Here is a 20538-nt window from a genome sequence, read left to right on the forward strand (position 1 = left end):
AAAAATGTGGCAAAGACTTGGAAATCTGTGATATTAATAGGATTTCATCATTTTATGCACTTTTATATTTTACTAAATATACTACATTAGAATTATTCTCTCATTCTGAGCTTTAAATCAGTTATTGGACATCTGGTACATGCTAATGCCTCACCTTGGTTCCATTTGAGAGGAACAGACAGAGAGGGAGAAAGAACACGTAGCAGGAATGCAGTATGATTTATGTCTTGGGGAAAAAAAGAAGGGGGGGAAAAAAAGAGAGGGGAAAAGGAGGGAAGTCTCAAAATTTTAAATAAATAGATGTAGAATGAATTATGCCTCTCCATGTGACCAATTTTAGTGCACACAGGGGTCTTTCTTCATTGCAAGTGGAAGGAAGGATGCATTTACTCGGGCAGTAAGTAGTAGTCTACATGACAAAAAGTTCAAGAACTTTACATCAGTACATTGTTGTCTTTTTTATTAAGTTTGATAAAACAAAACTGTAATTATCAAATAAAGGAATCATGTATTGTGTGTACTCTTTTGGGTAAGAACTCTTTACATTAGGCCCACTTCTTAGTTCACAAAAAGAGGAGAAAGGAGGAAAAAAAGGCACCACAAAGGAAGAAGGAGATAATATACTGTAGAATAGTTAAGGAAAGGGAAAAATTACTTCTCTTTTGGGCTTTGTCTCATTCTCATTCTAATAGCTTTCTGCTTTTAGCTTACCCAGTGAAAGGTATCTTACTATCTTTTCTGCTGGCTCTGCTGCAGAGGTTGTTACCAGTCGATGCAGAAGGATAGTAACTTCTAAAAACTCTACAGCAATTCTTCCAGCAATAATTTTAGCTCCACCAAGATAACATCAAAGTAGTAATTGCTTGAATTTGCAGCCTTTGTAATAAGCCATAATACATGGGTGAAAGTACTTTTTTATATACTAAATATTCTTCTTTGGTAAATTGTTTGTGTGTTCTACATTAACTACTTCAACCTGTTATTTAAAATATATTTTGCAATAAAACTTGCCCAAATTCTGAAATTTTAGACAAAAGGTATTTAACATTAAATACATTACCATATTTCTCATAAAACTAAATATCTGTAAAAGTGGAATGTTTGCATAGTTTATATATATACTTGTGATTAGGATAAATTTTCCATTATTTACCTCACTGTTGAATTAGGAAGTCTTGGATCACTGTAATAGCTTCTGTGTGGATGGGATTATAAAACCAAGTAATCTCAAAAAATAGTATTATTTTTGTGGAGGCAGCTGTTTGCCTTATAAGCTCAGCTTTATGATGGTACTCACTGGTGTTTGCAGTTGTGTTCCTATGAAATATGATGCCATTCTGATGGATAGGTGCAAGCAGCAGAATTGTGGCTGAGTATTTTCAGACTCAGACTGGTTATAAAATAACTGAGCTACAGATATAAATGTCTCAATATTACACACTGTGCTTGCATCATTTAAGATATTTCTGGTAGGATTACCATATTATCTGTGCTTTGGAAAGAAGGGGGTGTACATATGCTATGAATTTGTGTAGAGACAAAATGCATTTTCAATATATTCAGTTTCCTTTTTTTTTTAGTAGATAAGTTACAAAATAATGTTTTATATTCCACATCCTTATTGCATTTTTATCACAAAGCATCATACAAAAATCTTCTTCAAAATTCCTTCTTTGTACAGATAGTTCTGTCCTTGAGAAGATGGGAGACAGTGATCACAGATGGCAGATGTTAACCATATTGTTTAGTGCAGTAGTTGAAACTTTAGGTACAGTAGTGATAAAGACTATGAAAATTCCTCAACTGCATGATACAGGTTATAATTTATTTTAGAGTTCTAAATTAGGAAAAACATACAGGAATGCCTTGAAAGTAAAACAGGTTTTTTGGTTTTTTCTATATTATTATTTTAGAGACATATTACTATGTATCTCCTTTGGTTGGTGCCTTTTTTTTGGCTCTGACTCCGATGGGGATTGTCATAGCTGCCAAACACCCAGCTACCAGAACTGTTCTCCATTCAGGATGGGAGCCTGTTATAACTGCCATGGTTATAAGCAGGTAAATCTATTTGTCTTGCTTTGTCTTGATAGTCACCCTGTGTCTCTACATATCTTATTTAACACCTGATTGTACTTAAAAGAAACATTTAAGGAGCCTCTACAATGTAGAGTGTGAATAAACTTTAATCTTCCCAAAATGAGGAGGTTACAAAGTTAAGTCACAGGTGGGAATGAGTGGGGGAGGCAGCAGTAGCCTGTGGCAACGACTGAGCAGAAGTGTGCTGTATTAAATGAAGAAAATGGTGAGCTATTCATCTCCTGCAGTTTCCAATCAAAATTATACACTGATCTGAGAGATTATTTAATTCAATGAAAGTTATGAATCTTAAAAGTGGAGTGATTGGCTGAAATTCTGTGGTCTTTGTTATACAAGAAGTTGATTTTAATATATAAATAACTATAGCGATGTCAGTTTGTAGCTGAGAACGAGGTAATGGGAATGAACTGAGAAGAAAATTGTGGCTTGAAGATGTTCTAAGACAGATAGACAGATTGCTAAAAAAGTTTTTAAATACTAATTAATGTACCTGCTTGCCTTATTCTAAATATTGTACCTTGTTTTTCAGTATTGGTGGCCTTATTCTGGACACAACGGTATCTGATCCTAACTTGGTTGGAATTGTTGTTTATACCCCAGTAATTAATGGTAAGACTCTGATAGGATTATGTGCTACTATATATCAATTGATATACCTTGGTTTGAGAAAAGTCTATTACAACAAATTCCTGTTATGCTAATTAGTATCTGCTATATTAATTTCAAGTTTTGATTTTGATGCCAACAGTTGTTTATTTGAACACCTAAGGAGTGCTTCCTGATCGTATGTACTACAACCATTAAAACATGATAGAGAATGTGAGAAGTAGGAACCTAAAGTATGCATTAAGAAACAGAAAGTGTAAATATTGAAGTAATGCATTCAAATATTAAATGATCAAATATTATATTGAAAAGGTTGTGGCTGAGGAAAATGTAGATAAAATTTTATTTCAAAGGATTTTCTTATGAACATCCAAGGACAAATTTTCAAAATAGTAATTTACTATTTACATGTAATGTACATAGATATAAGAACTAACAGGGATGCTACAGGCAAGTAAATAGATTTCTCAAGAAAAATGTGTATTGTTTCCCATGCTTGGTATACACTTTCCAGGTGTGTAAGAATGTATTTGTGAAAATTTGGTCCTTAAGTTAAGTGTTCTATCATGTAAGGATAACAACAAAGCAAATTTTTTAAGAACAGATAATATCTTATTAGACTGATGCAGTTTGAAAATGCAAACTTTTGAGCTTTTTTTTTCCTACAGTATCACAGGGTTGATACATATTTAGTTTGCAATAATTATAATCACCAGATATATGTTCCCACTCTATTGCTGCCTAGCTGTTCTTTTCCCCTTTTGTATTTCTCCATTTTATTTCTTACATTATTTTGCGCTTTTAAGTATTATTGATTTTTAAACCATTTCTCCAATTATCAAGATGATTCTGACTTCTAATTTTTGGCTTACAAAGTGCTTTTGACTTAACTTGGCCTTTGCAAATTCCATATGGGTATATTCTATTCTGTTTTCTGAGCTATCAATTAAATTAATTATGACCACTTGTTTTCCATTTCGATAGTAAAATGTTAATATGGACACTGATTTTTAGTTTTGAACATATTGCCCTGATATAATTAATTTTTGAGAGGTTGCTAGTGGAAATGTAGCATGGGATAGCACCAAAACATTTTGCTAAGCTTTACTACAGTTGAGAGTTAGTACATATATTGCTGCACCCTTAAGGCAAGCTGTTCAGTTACAGGAGGAAATCATATTGTTTTGACAGAAGCATGTTCTTGGCAAATTCATGTTAGCTCTTGTTTTACGGCTTTCATACATTCTAGAGCTTATAAATTGTCTTTTTAATAATTTGTTCTAATACTTATGTAGCAATATAAATTTCACTGATATATAGATTTCATGGATCATCCTTTCTGGCCCTTTTTAAATATGTATTTTCTGTTTTCCCCATTACAGCCCTCTGGTATTCTCTAACCTCCAAGATAATCGGTTTGCAAAAATGATCACTGATAATTCATGGATTGTTCATGTAGCTCTCTAAAGATGCACTGAATTTAATTTACTCTCAGGCCCTACAGACTTAATACATATGAGTTTGTGATCAGACATCACCATTTTTATGAAGGCAGTAGACAAAAGGAACTGAGCATTTCAATCTTCCACAGAGCATGTTGCTTGTTCTTCTTTCCCATTAAGGTCCTATATTTCCTTTCTTCTTACTTTTAATATGAAGCATTTCTGTGTTGTCACTTGTGTTCCTTGCTAACTGTAAATTTATTTTTACACTTCAGCCTTTATGCTTCCTTGCCTGTGCCTTACCTTTATATTCATTCAAAATTGCAAGTACTTGCACCTACCTTTTGTGTGTTTCCATTTTAATTTCCAGATACCTAAAGAGCAGGGCGGACATGTTGATCTTCAACTTTTTTCTGCTTTACATCTGAAACTTTTCTTAATTATAGTCCTTTTTAGTAACCCCCTAGATTTGCTTCCTAAGAGAAGAGGATTGTTTTTTCTTTTTAGGCAGGTATACCCCAACCAGTGGTCCTGCTTTCCTAGATGCCATCCCTTGATTATAAAAGCCAACAACTGTCTGGTGATTGTTTCTTACTGTTTCCCCAAAGGCTTCTATCTCTGCTCCAGTACAGTACCAGAACACTTCTGGATTTTCTCTATAAACTCACTTATTCTTTATAGACTCACTTATTCTAGATTTGCTACCTACAATGGATACAGGTCGCATGGATACATGCCTTTCTCAAGGCCTCATGCTCCTACCAGATGTTGCAGTGGTGATGGTTTTTTACCCTGTAGTAGTTATGGACTGCTCTTGTAAGTGAACTATACATCCTGTTCAAGGTCATTTTCTTCCACAGAAATTGAGTGTGAAACCTGGATTGCCTGCATGTTTACATTTTACCTTTTTAACATTTTTAGCTGATGATTGGACTTAAGCAAATAATTTTAATTGCTAACAATGACAGCTTACTATAAACATGCCTCTAGAGAAAAGGGTAAATGTATCACTTTATTTCTTATTTTCTTTCATAAGTTTATCAACAGAATTAAGGCAACGTGCATACATTCTTTTGAATGAGCTTTAGAGAAAAAGAACTAGCCAGAAGCTATACATAGCCCTGGATGATTAGCTGACAGGTCAAAAGATCCTTGAAGAATTAGGCAAGTGGAGAGAGGGAAAGCTGGGGCCATTAGAATCATAGAATCATTTAGGTTGGAAAAGACCTTTAAGATCATTGAGTCTAACCATAAACCTAACACTGCCAAGTCCACCACTAAACCATGTCCCCAAGCACCACATCTACACGTCTTTTAAATACCTCCAGGGATGGTGACTCAAACACTTCCCTGGGCAACCTGTTCCAATGCTTGACAACACTTTCAGTGAAGAAATTTTTCCTAATGTCCAATCTACACCTCCCCTGGCACAGCTTGAGGCCATTTCCTCTTGTCCTGTCACTTGTTACTCGGGAGAAGAGACCAACACCCACCTCGCTACAACCTCCTTTCAGGTAGTTGTAGAAAACAATAAGGTCTCCCCTGAGCCTTCTTTTCTCCAGACTAAACAACCACCGTTCCCTCAGCCGCTCCTCATAAGACTTGTGCTCCAGGCCCTTCACCAGCTTCGTTGCCCTTCTCTGGACACGCTATTAGAGTAGACAGGGAGAGAAAGAGTCCTTCAAGAAGGCAGGGACAGCAAGAGTCATGCTTGTAGCTGTGGAAGTCCCACAGTGCTCCTGCAGTGATGATTCCTGTGATGATTGTACCACCCCCATTCAAAATGTTGCTTTTTCATAAGAAGATTTGTATTTCCAGACTGTTCTTAGCCTCTTCATCTGCCCCTGGACTGCTACGCAATGCCTGAGAATGTTATTTTCCACACACCAGGTGCCTCCATTGTTCGTCTGGATTTTTCATGCTTAGCTCCTTCTTTTCTTGTTATGCATAAAGCAGTCTTTTCCCAGCTCTGAAAATTTAAACTTTTTCAGTGACTAGTAATGATCCATCAGCAAGCTGCTTATAGTCCTGTGTCCATATTTTCAGGACCTTTGCTATTATCCCAAACTTAAATTCCACATTGTAAGAAGAGAAGCCTCATACCAAGCGCCATTTTGGAGCTGACAACAAGCCTAACAGGCCAAGACTAGAGTCTTGCAACGCTAGCGTAAGGTATGGTTAGCCTGAGGCCCATGGCCTGTTACTGGCGATGGCAATGCTGCTTTTGCAGTGCCACTGGGCGACAGCTGTGGCACTGAGGAGTTCTGGTTTTCCCTCATCCACAAAAGAGCAGAGGGGAGTAATGTGTAAGTGTTGTACATGCGTATGCTAACCCCTTCAACCCTCAGAATTCAAAATATAGAGGCATTTTTCTTGGAAAATGTAGAGAAAATGTGTTCTGTGTAGAGGAGGCAGAATGGGCCTGTTTTATGGTACACCTCCTGGAAAAGGAAATTGTAGGTAGGTGATTTTTTTGGTTGCTGTTAGATTAGCGTCTCCTGGGTTTCATAATTCTACTGGCACCTTTGGATATTGCTGGTCAGTATACTGCAGTAAACTGGAGTTTAGGAAATCTTTCAGTTAAAAAAGCACATCTAAGGACACTCATTTACTAACATAAACAGTGTGCTAGACTGCTTAACAGATGGCTTTTTAAATATTACTGTTGCCAAAAGCTTTCTCTACCGGTGCTTTCCTGGCCTTGGAATTCTCATTGTAAGCCTAAGTAGCGAAAGGAGCTGAGGGTTTTCCCCTCAAAATGCTTTTCAGATGCCTTTTCCTTTCTCTTACCTTAATGTTTGTTGCTCCTATGACACAGGAAACCTGAAAGAAACCAGGGAAACCTGAAAGAAATACTGTAACCTATTGGGATTGTGTCCAGCCAAAATTTGAGGAGTGCGAATTTGTCCAGGATTTCAAGCTGTCACTGTTTTTTTCAGTGCCAGTCGCCATATAGAATCATCATAGAATCATTAAGATTGGAAAAGACCTCTAAGATCATCGAGTCCAACCAGTCTCAAATCCTGAACAGTATGCACTGCAAAGCTGTCAGGTGTTAGGCTTCCTGTGTGCGCCATTAAGTAGCTTTCAACCTGGTCCTGTCTAGAGGGTTTGAATATTCTTAGATGTGAGACAAGTTACTTTCATCACATATGTTACAGTGTGGAGCTATAAATTTTTTGGTTTAAGAAATATTGGTCTGGAATTTGAGCAACCTCAAAGGTTCCTACCCCTATTAACAATAACTGCAAATATTTGCCAAGAATGTTAAAATAGTTCTTAAGCAGACAGGCATTTATAGTCAGCTTTACTGCTGGTGGCCAGAAGGATTTCACAACCGCTTTTCCATTTTTCACCTGTTAAACACATTTCTTGAGATGAGTAATTATTTTTAACACTATGGTTGGTTGGGTTAAATTGTAACTCTGCTTTTTGAAAATAAATAAATCATTTTGTGGTTTCAGCCATTGTGGTACTTCCAAACTACTTTAGATGTAGAGATTTAGATGTCTCTGTTTGATGTACTGAGGTTCTGAATAAAATGACTAAGCCCAAGCGTGGCTGTGCTTCAGCCTAGATACTCAAGTTGATCTTTATGTTTTCTAAAGGATGAGATGGTTAAAATTTGCAAATTCTCTTACAACATCACAGCGTGTTGCATTTGGCTCAGGAATTGCAATTTGCAAGGAACCGAGTTCCTTTTGAGCAGAAAAAAGATAATGCCTTGAACAGTTATATGCTTCAGAATATGCAGCTGAAATGAACTAAGGTGCGGTTACTAGGCAGAGCTACTTTCCTCACCATTTTTCTTGTATGCCTAAGAAAAACACTGTGAGATATTTTGTAAGTATTTGCATTTCAGGAGTTACTGCATCATAACAAACATGTTGGTAGACCTTACCCCATTTTTATGCATTTTGTAGAATGGAGGTTCTGCAAATCAATTGTGAAAACATCTGAAAATCAGAAATGCTTTGCAGGCTTTATGTAGAAAAATCTGCCTTTACAGATGGTTTGAAGGAATACTCTTTAAGGGTAACATAAAACTGTTTACTATTTCTTACTCTTTGGCTGTACGTATTGTAGGATTATTTGGTATCTGAAGGGAATAAATGTAGATCAAGCAATATGAGAAATCCATATGAGAAAAACTAACACAAAAGTTACTGAATGTCTGTTGTCTGGGAGATGAAAGTTAAACTTACGTAGTATATTCCCCAAACCATACCTTTTTTATCTATTAGTAGGATAAATTGAATGACAAACTTTCAGGTTTTTCAGAGAGCTTTTGCTGTAAATTGTGTGCTTTGGAGAATATGGAAAGAAAATACCCAGAAACCATTCCTCCTCAAAAAAGAAAATGCTTTTTTTTTAATAACTTTGTATATTTTAATCTCTTATAGAGTAGTTGTACTCTCAGCTTTCACACAACAGAGAAGTGCTTTGATTAGAAGATAACCATTGTCTCAGTCAGTTAAGCATCTGAAATTTGCCTCTGTAAATTACAAGGGAAAGCATTAGTGACCTGTATGGTAGTAGAGCAATTTGGCTGAGTAGCAAATTAATTTTCTGCATCCTGAATTGGAAAGAATGTGATAGTCTCAGAAGGCACCTATACTGTACGAGAACTTTATAATTCAGCCTTTATTTTCACATGAAAAAGGAGGAGGGTTTTGATTCTGGATATTTAATTCTGATGCATTATTGGGTGATAGTTTTACTACTTTTTAGTTGCTAGCCTGTACATGTAAATCTGCATATTCTATGCTATTAGAGACATGCTATTAATAGCGTATTCTACGCTATTATTCTTTCTTTTACTTCTTACTTGTAAATTTTTTTACAAGATTTCAGTAATTATTAGTTTTCATGTCAAAATTATATCTAGAATATTTTCATTTTTTGACAGTCACAGAACAATTTTTAATCAGGCATAAGGAAGAAATTATTTATAAGCCAAATGAAACGTAAACTACTCCATTTTAAAATGTAATAATATGCATATATAATGTTGTCTCAAAGACTTCTCTTAAAAAACATCCCTAGAGGAAAAGCTAATAATTTCCAACTGTTTCCCCCAAACATTTTTAAGTATTAAAAGAAATGCTACAAAGTGCAAAGGAAGATAGAAGAAATATGGATGAAAAAGCAACATTAAAAAGTACCTAGATAAGCTAGGCTTCCATTCTAAGTATTTCACTTGCATAAAACATGGTTTTTTGAAGTTAGTGATAGAGAGGTCAGGGCAAAAATTGATCTTGAACTTTCTGAAAGATAATCCAATTATGAAAAAATTTAGAGTTTTTGGTCACTATTGTAACTGAGATTCTTTTCCTTCCTTTTCATTTCGTTTTTGTAATACAAATGACATCAAAGAGCAGTTGTTGTTGAACTCCAGAAAGACTAATTGGCACAACTGACTATTCTGAACTATGGATTGTACGCAGGAGTGCACAAAAGTGAGAATGTTGTTGCCTTCCTTCTCTTGATAGATTTACAAGAAAAATCAATTTGGGAATTGTGTTGGCCTAATTCTTCCCTTATGTGGGTATTAATTTATTTTTGTCCTATTGCACAAGCTATATTGTAGATGCTTGGGAACAACATGGTATTCTGTCACTGGTTAATCTCTCTCCATAGAACTGGATTGCTAAAAAACTTTAATCTCAATGAATTGATATGCATATGGTTTGCCATTCCTACACAATTATTTGTGTGCCCCATCATGCAACAGTTCTTTATAGTCTTGTGGACAGTTATGGCACTGGTCATTAAAGCTGAGTATGTAGGCTTTATCTTGTGGTCTCAGTGCCTTCATAGGAGGCAGTTTTCTGCAGGAACCTTTCTTCATTTATATACATTCAAGAAAAAGAAAAAAGTAAGAATGAGATGGGGACCTACAGGAGAGGAAGTGACTTTATAAATAAGGTAGTTGAATACTGCTTTGGAAAATTGCTCTTACCTATCATACAGTTCTCCCCTGATGCTAAACAAGTACCTTAAACCAGATCTTTTATTAATTAGTAATAACTTAATTCTTCTCTTTTTCTGGAATCCCTGATTAGAGATTCTGGATCTGACCGGCAGAATTACTAAACATTTATTGGGACACATGAAATAATTGAGAAGTCTGCTTTAAATACTAAAACATTTGGTGGAAAAAAAGACTTTAATATTTTACATTGGATATTCAAAACTGAAAAATGCTCTTTACATGGAGTACAAAAATATCACTTCACAGGTATGTTTTAAAAATAAATTCATTCATGTTTGTAAAGCACTCAGATTTATAGAGACAAGCACGACTGAAAAGCATAAAGGAAACTAGGAAGTCTCTATTCAGTCCAAGCTTTGAATAGTGCATATTAAATAAGACTACCAGCTATTCATTATACGCTAAGGATAAAGCAAATTATCAACGTGATGTTTAGTTAGGCAATACTTTGTGGCATTGAATTAGAGGTCTGAGAGGAAGAATAGTAGTCGTATTATTCGACCGCATCATAATTTATACCAATTCTACCCATGGTAGGTTAGAGGGCTGCAGCTACTATCACCTTTGGCTTTGGAATACCTTGATTCTGGGTACCTGGCCTTCTGCAGATAAACTAAAACCCTAAACAAGGGGCTCACAACAGTGTCTGAAAGACAGTGATCTACCTTGGAAAAACACAGGAAGACAAGTACCTTGTCTGCTCAAGATTCAAAATGTAGAGAGTCCTTTTCAAAGGTTAGGTGGATACATCTGTTCTTCAAAAGCAGTAAGTAATATAAGCAAGTGCTTGCTCTGCTCATTTGAAACATAGCTGAAATAGAGTTGGGAGGAAAACGTGGCTTTATTTACTTTTTTATAAAATCACAGAGTCATTTAGGTTGGATGAGACCTTTTAAGATCTAGTCCAACCCCCTGCTCAAGCAGGGTCCGCTAGAGCAGGTTGTCCAGTACTGTGTCCAGTAGGGTTTTGAATATCTCCACAGGTGGAGACCCCTCTCTCTCTGGGCAACCTATTCCAGTGTTTGACTCCCCTCGCGGTAAAAAAAAAGTGGGGTTTTTTGTATTCAGATAGAATATCTTGTGTTTCAATTTTTTCTCATTGCCTCTTGTCCTGTCAGTGGGTACTGCTGAGAAGAGCCTGGCTCCCTTGTCTTCATCCCTCCCCTCAGGTATTTATATACATTGATAAGATCTCCCTGAGCCTTCTCTTCTCCAGGCTGAACAGTCACATCACTCAGCCTTTCCTCATAGAAAAGAAGCTACAGTCCCTGTGGCCCTGTGTTGGACTCGCTCCGGTAAGTCTATTTCTTGTACTGAGGAGCTCAGAAATGGACATAGTAGTCCAGATGTGGCCTCACCAGTGCGGAGTACAGCATCACCTCTCTTGGCTCGCTGGTGATGCTTTTCCTAATGTAGCCCAGGATGCTGTTGGCATTTTTTGCCATGAAGGTGGATTGCAGGGTCATGGTCAACTTCTTGTCCTCCAGGATCCCCAGGTCCTTCTCTGCAGAGCTGCTTTCCAGATGGTCGACTCCCAGCCTGTACTGGTGCATGGGGTTATTCCCACTCAGATGTAGTTTTCCTCTTGTTGAACTTCATGAGATTCCTCTCGACCCAATTCTCCAGTCTATCCAGTACCCTCTGAATCGCAGTACAACCGCTGGTTTATCAGCCACTCCTCCCAGTTTTCCCTGGAAAATGTTACCCTGTTTATGAAAACATGCAGTATAAGATCTGAGGAAAAAAACAGCCCCGTGTGTTACCCAGAGCATTGGATGGTCTCAGATCAGTCTGTGTCAGCAACAGCTTCCCTTAATTTCTGTTTTTTTACCTGTGATGAGGGTTATGAGACAGATTCTTTAAGAAATACTCTTTAAGATGCATTGATGAAAAGTACTTCTAATGTGGTTTTCCAAATAGCATGGTTACTTCTATTATTAGAAAAAAGTCCTTTTTCCAGATAATGATTAATAGAATCATGCCCGTAGGCCTATTCGCAAATACATGACATGGTTTTGGCTCTACTTTGAATATGGCTTTCTGTGCTTGTTAGACAAAAAAGAACTGTGATAACAATTTTCAGAAGTAATATTTACTCTTGCTTAGCGCTTAACTGGCTCGATAAAATGATGAGGTTTTCAATTTTCTTTTAATGTTGTAAGTCAGCATGACATCCTTCACACTTTACCAGACAATGTCTCTTCTGCTTATTGACAAAGTAGCACTCTCATATTGAAGTTAAACACATCTGCTATTCTGAGAGGAATGCAGTAACAGTTGCAGGATTTTACTTTTGAAAGATTATTTTCCTCTGTGTTGTAGTTCTCATTGGAATGAAAAGAAGCTAACAAAGTTAGTCTTTATAATAAAGTATTTGCTATGATGACTGCAATACTGTTTTCCAGGAAAAAAATTTCTGACTTAAATGTTCATGGAAACAGTCCTCATATATGCCTACAGAGATTTTCATAATATGAGCAGCTACTGAGCACACGACCATTTTATGCATTCAGAAGATGCTGAGAAGTTATCAATTTTGTGTATTGACACCTTGTCAACCTATGCAGTTTTATCTGTTTTCTGCTTTTTGCAGGGATCTGATTAATCTAATGCTGCCGAGATAACTTCACATGCACAGTAACTGCTGTTACAAAACAAACTGAATATCTGTGTACATATTGAAGTGATTCATTCAAGACAAGCATAGCTTTATACAAGTCATTCTATGACGAGCAGAATAATGAAACCTGATTCCGTGTTGATTTGTATCCTGAGTTTTTAGAGCACCCGATAGCCCTTTCAACCCGCAGTGTTCCCTATGGCCTTGTGTCCCTGCAATACCCGCTGCTCACAGCATTCTCTCCATTCTCCCTCTGCTTTCCACAACATCATCGTTCCTCTTCAGTGTCACTGAACCACTGGCTGAGCAAGAGGCATCATGCCTAGCTCCAAGCTAGGTGCTGACTGGTCAGCTCGCATGTTTATGGTGTTAACTATACAGCTCGTGTTACTGCCTTTGTCTCACGGAGGGCATGGGTTTGAATCTTTCTCTTTATTTACCTACCCACTGTTTCCTTTTTGTTAGCTTGTTTCACCATACTCAGAGGTAGTTAGTATCTCTATCCTTGTGTCAGACGTGGTCGAACTTGGCCCAAAGGTTCAAAAATAATTAGAAGGAAGAACTGGTAGGTGAATGGACAGAACTAAAAGACAGTGTGACTGCTGCAGCCCATCACCATACATTGTCGGCTGGTTGAGACTGAGCAGGATGTATGGATTCTAGAAGCTTTTTACACTTCAGTACACCTGTCTATCTTCTGTGAGTTAAAAATATACCACTGATATTAGATTATTGAGACTCAGACCAAATGAAATTTAAAATAATTTTCCTTAGCATATGAATATTGCATTTCCAGTTAGCTAAAATAGATTGTGTATGTTCAACTTAGCTGTAATTAAAATAGAAAAGAGAATGTTGCACCTCTTGAAATCACACTCCACACTGGCTGTTTTGGTTAGCATGTCAGCTTCCTTTGCAGAGCAGGACCTCCTTTTACTAGTGCCCCATGGCTGGCCAGTTTGTTTTAGAATCACTTTTAATACTTTTCAATCATTTTTCTTGTTATCTACATGCACAATAGGGCTTGGGGCATACCTTCTCTGAACAGCGGTTATAAAAGTAAAAAGATTTTTGATTAACAGCTACCCATCAAAAGATTGACAACCAATCTCATACCTTCTTTCTTAGACTTGTCCATGTCTCTGTTGTCCAGGCAGGTTTTTTTATTGCCATTTCAAATGGGCAAATTTCCATTTTCCTTAATTCTTTTCTCTCACTCAGTTTCCCTTGTTATTAATTAGGGAAGGAGCTCCAGATCATTTATCGTATTTCTGATGGTCTGAATTTCTTGAAGCAGATAATTATCAGTCACAAGAGGAAATTGCACACTCCCTAGGAAATACTTGAAATCTGGGGGGTTTTGTGCTAACATGGTTTATGGTTGCATTGCTACAAACCTCAAAGCACACCTTGAAAAACAGCCCTATTTACTTCTTTTATTTCTTCTTGTAATGCTATGATAGATACGGATAGTGAGAGTTTACTGATTTTTTTCCTTTAACATTGTTTTGAATATATCAGTTATTGCAGTTGTTAGCCTGCTTGTAATTACCCAGATTGCTTTTATCCCCTCTTTTTTAAGCAGAAACTGTTTCGTATTTTCTAGTCATATGGCACCATCCCCAGCTTTGTAGCTTTATTAAGAAGTAGTTTTACATAACAGTTTTTTTGTAATTCAGTCACAGAAATTATCTGATCCCCATCCAAATGTAGTGCATTGATCCTTAGTTTTATTTCTGCCTCCCTTTCCATACCTTATTCTCTTTTGTCAGAAGTCTCAAAATTATTGTTCTCAATCAAAAGACAGACTTTGGACCCTACTTAGATTGGTTTTGATCTGTTTAAACCCCTTTTGTGGTTTATATAAATCCCTTATTTTACTTCTAATTCTGTAGTTTGTCTGAAAAAAGCTACTGTTATTTTAATTTTCTTTGCAAAGACTGACTCAACCTTTTGGTAGTTCACATTTTGTCCCTATATCTCCTGACTGGGAAGATGCAGGTAAGTTTCATAAAGAGTCCTTTCTGCCAACTCCATGATTTTTTCTACCTTATTTCCTGATTTATATTGGAAGCCTTTTGCTTAAATGTCCTACTCCCTTGTTAAGCTCTGCTATTAATTGTCTTTAAGCAGTGGTGAGACAGGAAATCTTTGAGTTCTCAATACTAGATGTTTGTCCTAACCACTCCATAGTCCTCAAAAGAATTTGGCAAATAGTGTCTTCTGGTGACCACAGACATTTGTTCTGCATTCAAACAAAGCCCTAAGCATCAGATAAACAAATCAGTTCAACTACAATAAACAAGGGCTTTCTCCTTCCAAAGTGGGGGCAAGATCTGCATTATTTCTGCCTAATCATATCTTCTCAGAGCAACCCATCCCTATGTAAAGCATCTGGGGAAGAAAAGCACATGCTTGATATGCAAGTAGGCAATTCTAGAGTATAATAGCAGTAGGACAATTTTATGCTAGTGCCACTGCATTCTGTAATGTAGATATAACAAATTGGGTTAGTTTTCTATTCACTGAAGTAAAAATTTATAGAACAGCCCAGGTTGGAAGGGACCTCGAAAGATCATCTGGTCCAACCTTTCATGGGAAAGGGAGCCTAGATGAGATGATCTAGCACCCCATCCAGTCACATCTTGAAAACCTCCAGTGGTGGGGACTCCACCATGTTCCTGGGATGGTTGTTCCAGTGAATGATTGTTCTTTCTTATATTAAGATGAAACCTCTTCTGGTGCAACTTGTACCCATTGCCCCTTGTCCTCTCCATGTGTCTCCTTGTGAAGAGAGCGCCTCAGTCCTCTTTGTAGCCGCCCTTTAAGTACTGGAAAACTGTGATGAGGTCTCCCCTGAGCCTTCTTTTCTCCAGGGAGAAAAGACCTAACTCCTTCAGTCTTTCCTTATAGGGCAGGTTCTCCAGCCCTTTGATCATCTTCGTGGCCCTCCTTTTGACCTCCTCCAATCTGTCCATGTCTTTCTTGAATTGTGGGGACCAGGACTGGACACAGTACTCCAGGTGTGGCCTGACAAGCACTGAGTAGAGTGGGATGATCATGCCTCTATCTCTGCAAGTAGAAATGGATGCAGCCCAGGATGCGATTTGCCTTCGTTGCTGCAGCAGCACACTGCTGACTCATGTTCATCTCGTCCACCAGGACCTTTCAGCAGGTCCCTTTCAGCAAAGCTGCTCCCCAGCCACACAGATCCTAGCCTGTACTGGGCTTTTTGGTTATGTTGTCCTAGGTGCAGGACTTTGCACTTGTCTTTGTTAAACTTCATACTGTTCTTGCTAGCCCACTCTTCCAGCCTGTCCAGGTCTCTCTGTAAGATGGCTCTCCCTTCTCCCACCTCACCACCCAGTTTAGTGTCATCAGCAAACTTGGTGAACATGCTTTCAATCCCATCATCCAGGTCATTTTTGAAGACGTTGAACAGTGTGCGGCCCAGTATCAATCCCTGGGGGACCCCACTTGTGACAAGCTGCCAGCTGGAGTAAAAACCATTGATCACCACCCCCTAAGTGTGACCTGTTTCCTACTCACCTCACAGACTACCCATCCAGTCTGTAACTTGCCGGTTTGTCTAGTAGGAAGCTGTGGGAAACTGTCAAAGGCTTTGCTGAAGATGGGCATGATATTTGCCCTCTTCCAGTTGTCAGGGACTGATCTCCACAATGTTTCAAAGATTATAGACAGTGGCCTTGTAACAATGCCAGCCACTTCTCTTTGCATCCTAGGGTGGTTTGTTTCATATAAATTGTTTCATAGAAATCTTTTTTCTAATAGGAAGTATATCAACAGTTGTCATGGAGAAGGTAGAGTCTTCATCACTACCATTCTTTTAAAAATCAGTTATTCAGACACTTGTCTTGTCCTTTCAACCTGAATTATGAAAGGCAAAAGATTATAGTTAGTCCTGCTCTGTAGCAAAGGGGAATGGATAGATTAGCTCTTGAAGTTTTTTCCAGCCCTATGATTCTATGTGTGAAATCTGCATTTATGCTTGTGGTAGTGAGTGCATCTGCTTTGCGTTATTTATACTTGCCAGCAATGCTGACCTAGGAAGGTAATCCAGCGGTCGCACAATCATGTAGTACTTCTATTGTTCCAAGAGGGATTTCCAAAGAAGAGGGAGCAATAAAAGGGAGCTTCACCTGTGAGAAAGCCAGACCAAACCTTTTGGAGGAATCTTTTGCACTTACCATGAATCAAAACTGATATCCAAGATCTTCCAAATATCCAGTGACACACCAAATCGTAGCCCAAGTTTTTTGACTTATTTTAGTGCTTGGTGTTAGCCTGTCTATAACTAATACGCATTCTAAAGATGTTTCTCTTATTGACTTTTGTAGGTAGGGGACTGTGGTAAACATAGAGGAAGTTGGTGAATTTGCAAAAATACTGCCTACTAGAGGAAAAAAATAGCTGAAAATTTACCACTTGTTCTCTTTTGTATTTCAGGTATTGGTGGTAATCTAGTAGCTATTCAAGCTAGCAGAATTTCTACCTACCTCCATTTGCATAGCATTCCTGGAGAGCTGCCAGAGGAAGCCAAGGGTTGCTATTATCCGTGCAGAACCTATTATGGTACAGGTATGTATTTGTCAGTTAATTGTTAAAACTACTGTCTCCTCTTTTTACCCCTGTGTGCTAGACTGTACCACCAGTGAGAAATGGCAACAAACTGAACTTGTGCGCAATTCAAAGGCAGCAGAGGCTTGGCAGTTTCCTTTGCCTGCAGCTGTTTGCCTGTGAGAAGCACAAGGAACTCCCTTGTGCAGGAGGCGACGCGTAGAGAGGAACACAGAGAAAGGTGTAACCCTGGCAAGGGTCAAAGACAGGGACCGATGAGGCAGGACACCGTGATACCCACTCAGAAGGATTTCAACCTTCATCTTTTCTTAGCTTGTTTACCTGCTCCTAACCTTTGTCATTTAACTCCAGAAGTTCAAACCAATCTCCTGTTATGACCAAACTTGATATCTAACATTATTACTAGGCCAAGTGCCTGCTTTCCATTTCCCATTTGCTATTTTTTTTTCTAGATTCTTACTTCACAGCTTATTCCTCCCCTATATTGCTCCCTTTCCTAATAATGTGGTAACTGTGGTGTAATGTGATGTGTCAACAGCATGTGTTACACTTTCATATTTATGAAATGAATTGGAACAGATGAGAAAATGGTAAATGTGGGATTACTTTTTAGAAGTATAAGGTACTTTTGAGGATGTCTTGAATATGGTGTCCAAAACATCCTCTTTCCTAGGAAGGCTTTAGGAAGTCACTGCAGCTCCAAAAAAGCAGATGGTATTACATGAGTACAGAATGAAAAGCAGACAGATTGCACCCTCTTCTGGAAGGGCCCTGCTTAACTTTTCTGGCAGACACTAGGGGTGACTTTTTTCCCCCTATGAAAATCCTTACGAGTCTTCTAGCAGAAAATAATGCCTGCTGTTCCACAATAGCCAATGTTGTGGATTTCTAAAACTGCTCTTTATATTAAAATGAATAAAAATCTGACACAGTAATTGAAGAGTTTAACTGAATTTTGGATTTCTTTATTGTAGGAGTAAATAACAAATCAGCCCAAGTTCTGCTTCTTTTGGTGATTCCTGGACACCTGATTTTCTTGTACACTATCCACTTAATGAAAAGTGGCCACACTTCCTTAACTCCTATCTTTATAACAGTATATTTGTTTGCAGCTCTGCTACAGGTAAGAACAAGTACAACTTGAAAATGCTTGTATAAAATCAAGTTCTTGAAGAAAATCATGTTTTATCTGATTTCTGAAATCTCATTAATAGTACAAGAAGGTATGGGTTAATACAGACTTTCAGCACAGTTTTGAAGTAACTAATTATCTCCACATGTATACAGCTCACACAGGTGTATCTGTATTGTGAGTGCTTTTCAGAAGACACTTAACTGCATTATTTCCCAGTCATGCATCATGCACTTTCTCTTTCACATGCTTCTTGGAACCATTGCATCTAAATCCCCCATCATTTTAATCAACTAGAGGGGAGATGGAGAGAAGGAAAAGTAGCATTTATGAATCATGAATACATCAAGGAAAACTCTCAAAGAAATCTCCCAAAGTGGTTGACGTTACTGTTTCAGTTAACGTGGTAAAAAATGCAGTAGATGAGAATGTTGTGGCTTGCTTGGTGCATTCTTAATATTTATTAAAGTTGAAATTAGTCTGACAGCGATCATTGTACAAGACATTGTAATTGCATTAATTGTCAAACATTGTTAGATTATTTTCGCTGGTCTTAACCTAGTGGCCTGTTCACACCCAGCAAGGACAGTTCTTGAAAGATGCCTTTTGAAATAGCAATGTCTTAAGGTGAAATAATTTCACTTAGAGAAATCAGTAATACAAAATGGAATGTTTTTATTACATCTACAGCCAATTTTTAGCTAAACCTTGGCTGAATTAACTATAATGTTTCATTGCACCTTAAAAACAAAAATTGACTGTTCACGTTACACAATAAAAATACAGTTGAAATATCCATAAGTTAATTATACATAGTGCTTCTAAAAATGTGACCAATTTAGTTTTAAAATACAGACAACATTATCATCAGTCAATCCTTAATAAAAATTATAATTTTTAATGTTCTGAATTGTCTTTCTGTGTTTATCACACTATTTCAATAAAGATAGGTTTTGAAAACTGTTACTATTTTAATTTCATATAAGAATTCTATACTTTTTTTGGTAGAATATAACTGGTAACATTCCAACCTTTGCAAGTGAGAATGTCATACTAAAAGTTATAAATTACTTTTCATTTTCCTCTTACATAATATTCATAGTTTCCAGCCTTATCACTTGTTTTATAATGTGTTTTCCTGAGGAAATAATGCTATTCCTTCACTCTCTCTGTTCTGTCTGTCTGTCTGTCCTTTCTAATAACTTTTGAATCCTTTGGCTCATTTCAGTCAAGTTTTTCTGAGTCTCGGCTCTGTCAGTGATACTAAGTTCTTACAAGCTTAACAAAAACAGGTTGGGGAAAGAGTCCCCGTTAATGCCTCTGCTGAAGGTAAGACTGCAGTGTGATTTCAACCATTATTAGACTTCAGAGATTTCACATGGGAATCAACCTGAATTCATAAATCTATGAAATCCATACAGTCCTTCTGCTCACAGAACTGCAATCATAATATGGTTAGGGATACAAACCTTTTTTCAGCAGCAAAGGAAGGGTAAGATGTGAGAAATGCGGAAGTTCAGCTGAAAACCAAGTTAAGGCATTAGGGCAGGACTTTCAGATCACACAGTAATTTGGACCCAGCATTACCACATATACACGTGTAAAGTTGATTTCTATAAATTCAAAGTCTGATTAGAGTACTCAATTTTGCAGTCATGCATCTCCATTACAGTTCATAAGGCCACGCCTGATTTTGTTGATTTTTCAACCATAAAGCAGACATATAGCTTTTTTTCTTTTTTCCTTGCTGTCTTTTATAGATGATTTTTTCCTCTTTACCTTCTGTCTTCAGCCGTAACAGGCAGTCTGAGATTTATTTACTTTGAAACTGAGCAACAGTATTGCACACTATAACTTCTCATGGGTCTTGACAGATTTACAATTTGGAACCCCGTGTTTTTTGACACCTTCTGAAAATATTTAATAGATTCTTCTCCCCATTTTAATTATTCTGGCATTTTTCTAGTAGTGATTATTGTAGTTTTGCATACCTCTAATTAGAGCAGATTTAAAATTTTCAGAGAGACGATTCTTGCTTTAACTC

General features: G+C 37.4%; 1 protein-coding gene across 2 annotated transcripts in view; it reads left to right on the plus strand.

Annotated features, from left to right (window-relative positions):
• The window catches only part of SLC41A2 (solute carrier family 41 member 2), a 57236-nt gene that overhangs the window by 26469 nt on the left and 10229 nt on the right, over nt 1–20538 (plus strand). For both annotated transcript variants that reach the window (XM_075157208.1, XM_075157215.1), the window contains 4 exons: nt 1914–2061; nt 2630–2709; nt 17231–17362; nt 18337–18485. In XM_075157208.1, the coding sequence (XP_075013309.1) occupies nt 1914–2061; nt 2630–2709; nt 17231–17362; nt 18337–18485 (509 nt within the window). The remainder of the gene's footprint in view (nt 1–1913; nt 2062–2629; nt 2710–17230; nt 17363–18336; nt 18486–20538) is intronic.

The sequence above is a fragment of the Calonectris borealis genome, chromosome 1 (assembly GCF_964195595.1).
Source record: "Calonectris borealis chromosome 1, bCalBor7.hap1.2, whole genome shotgun sequence".
Taxonomy (NCBI): domain Eukaryota; kingdom Metazoa; phylum Chordata; class Aves; order Procellariiformes; family Procellariidae; genus Calonectris; species Calonectris borealis.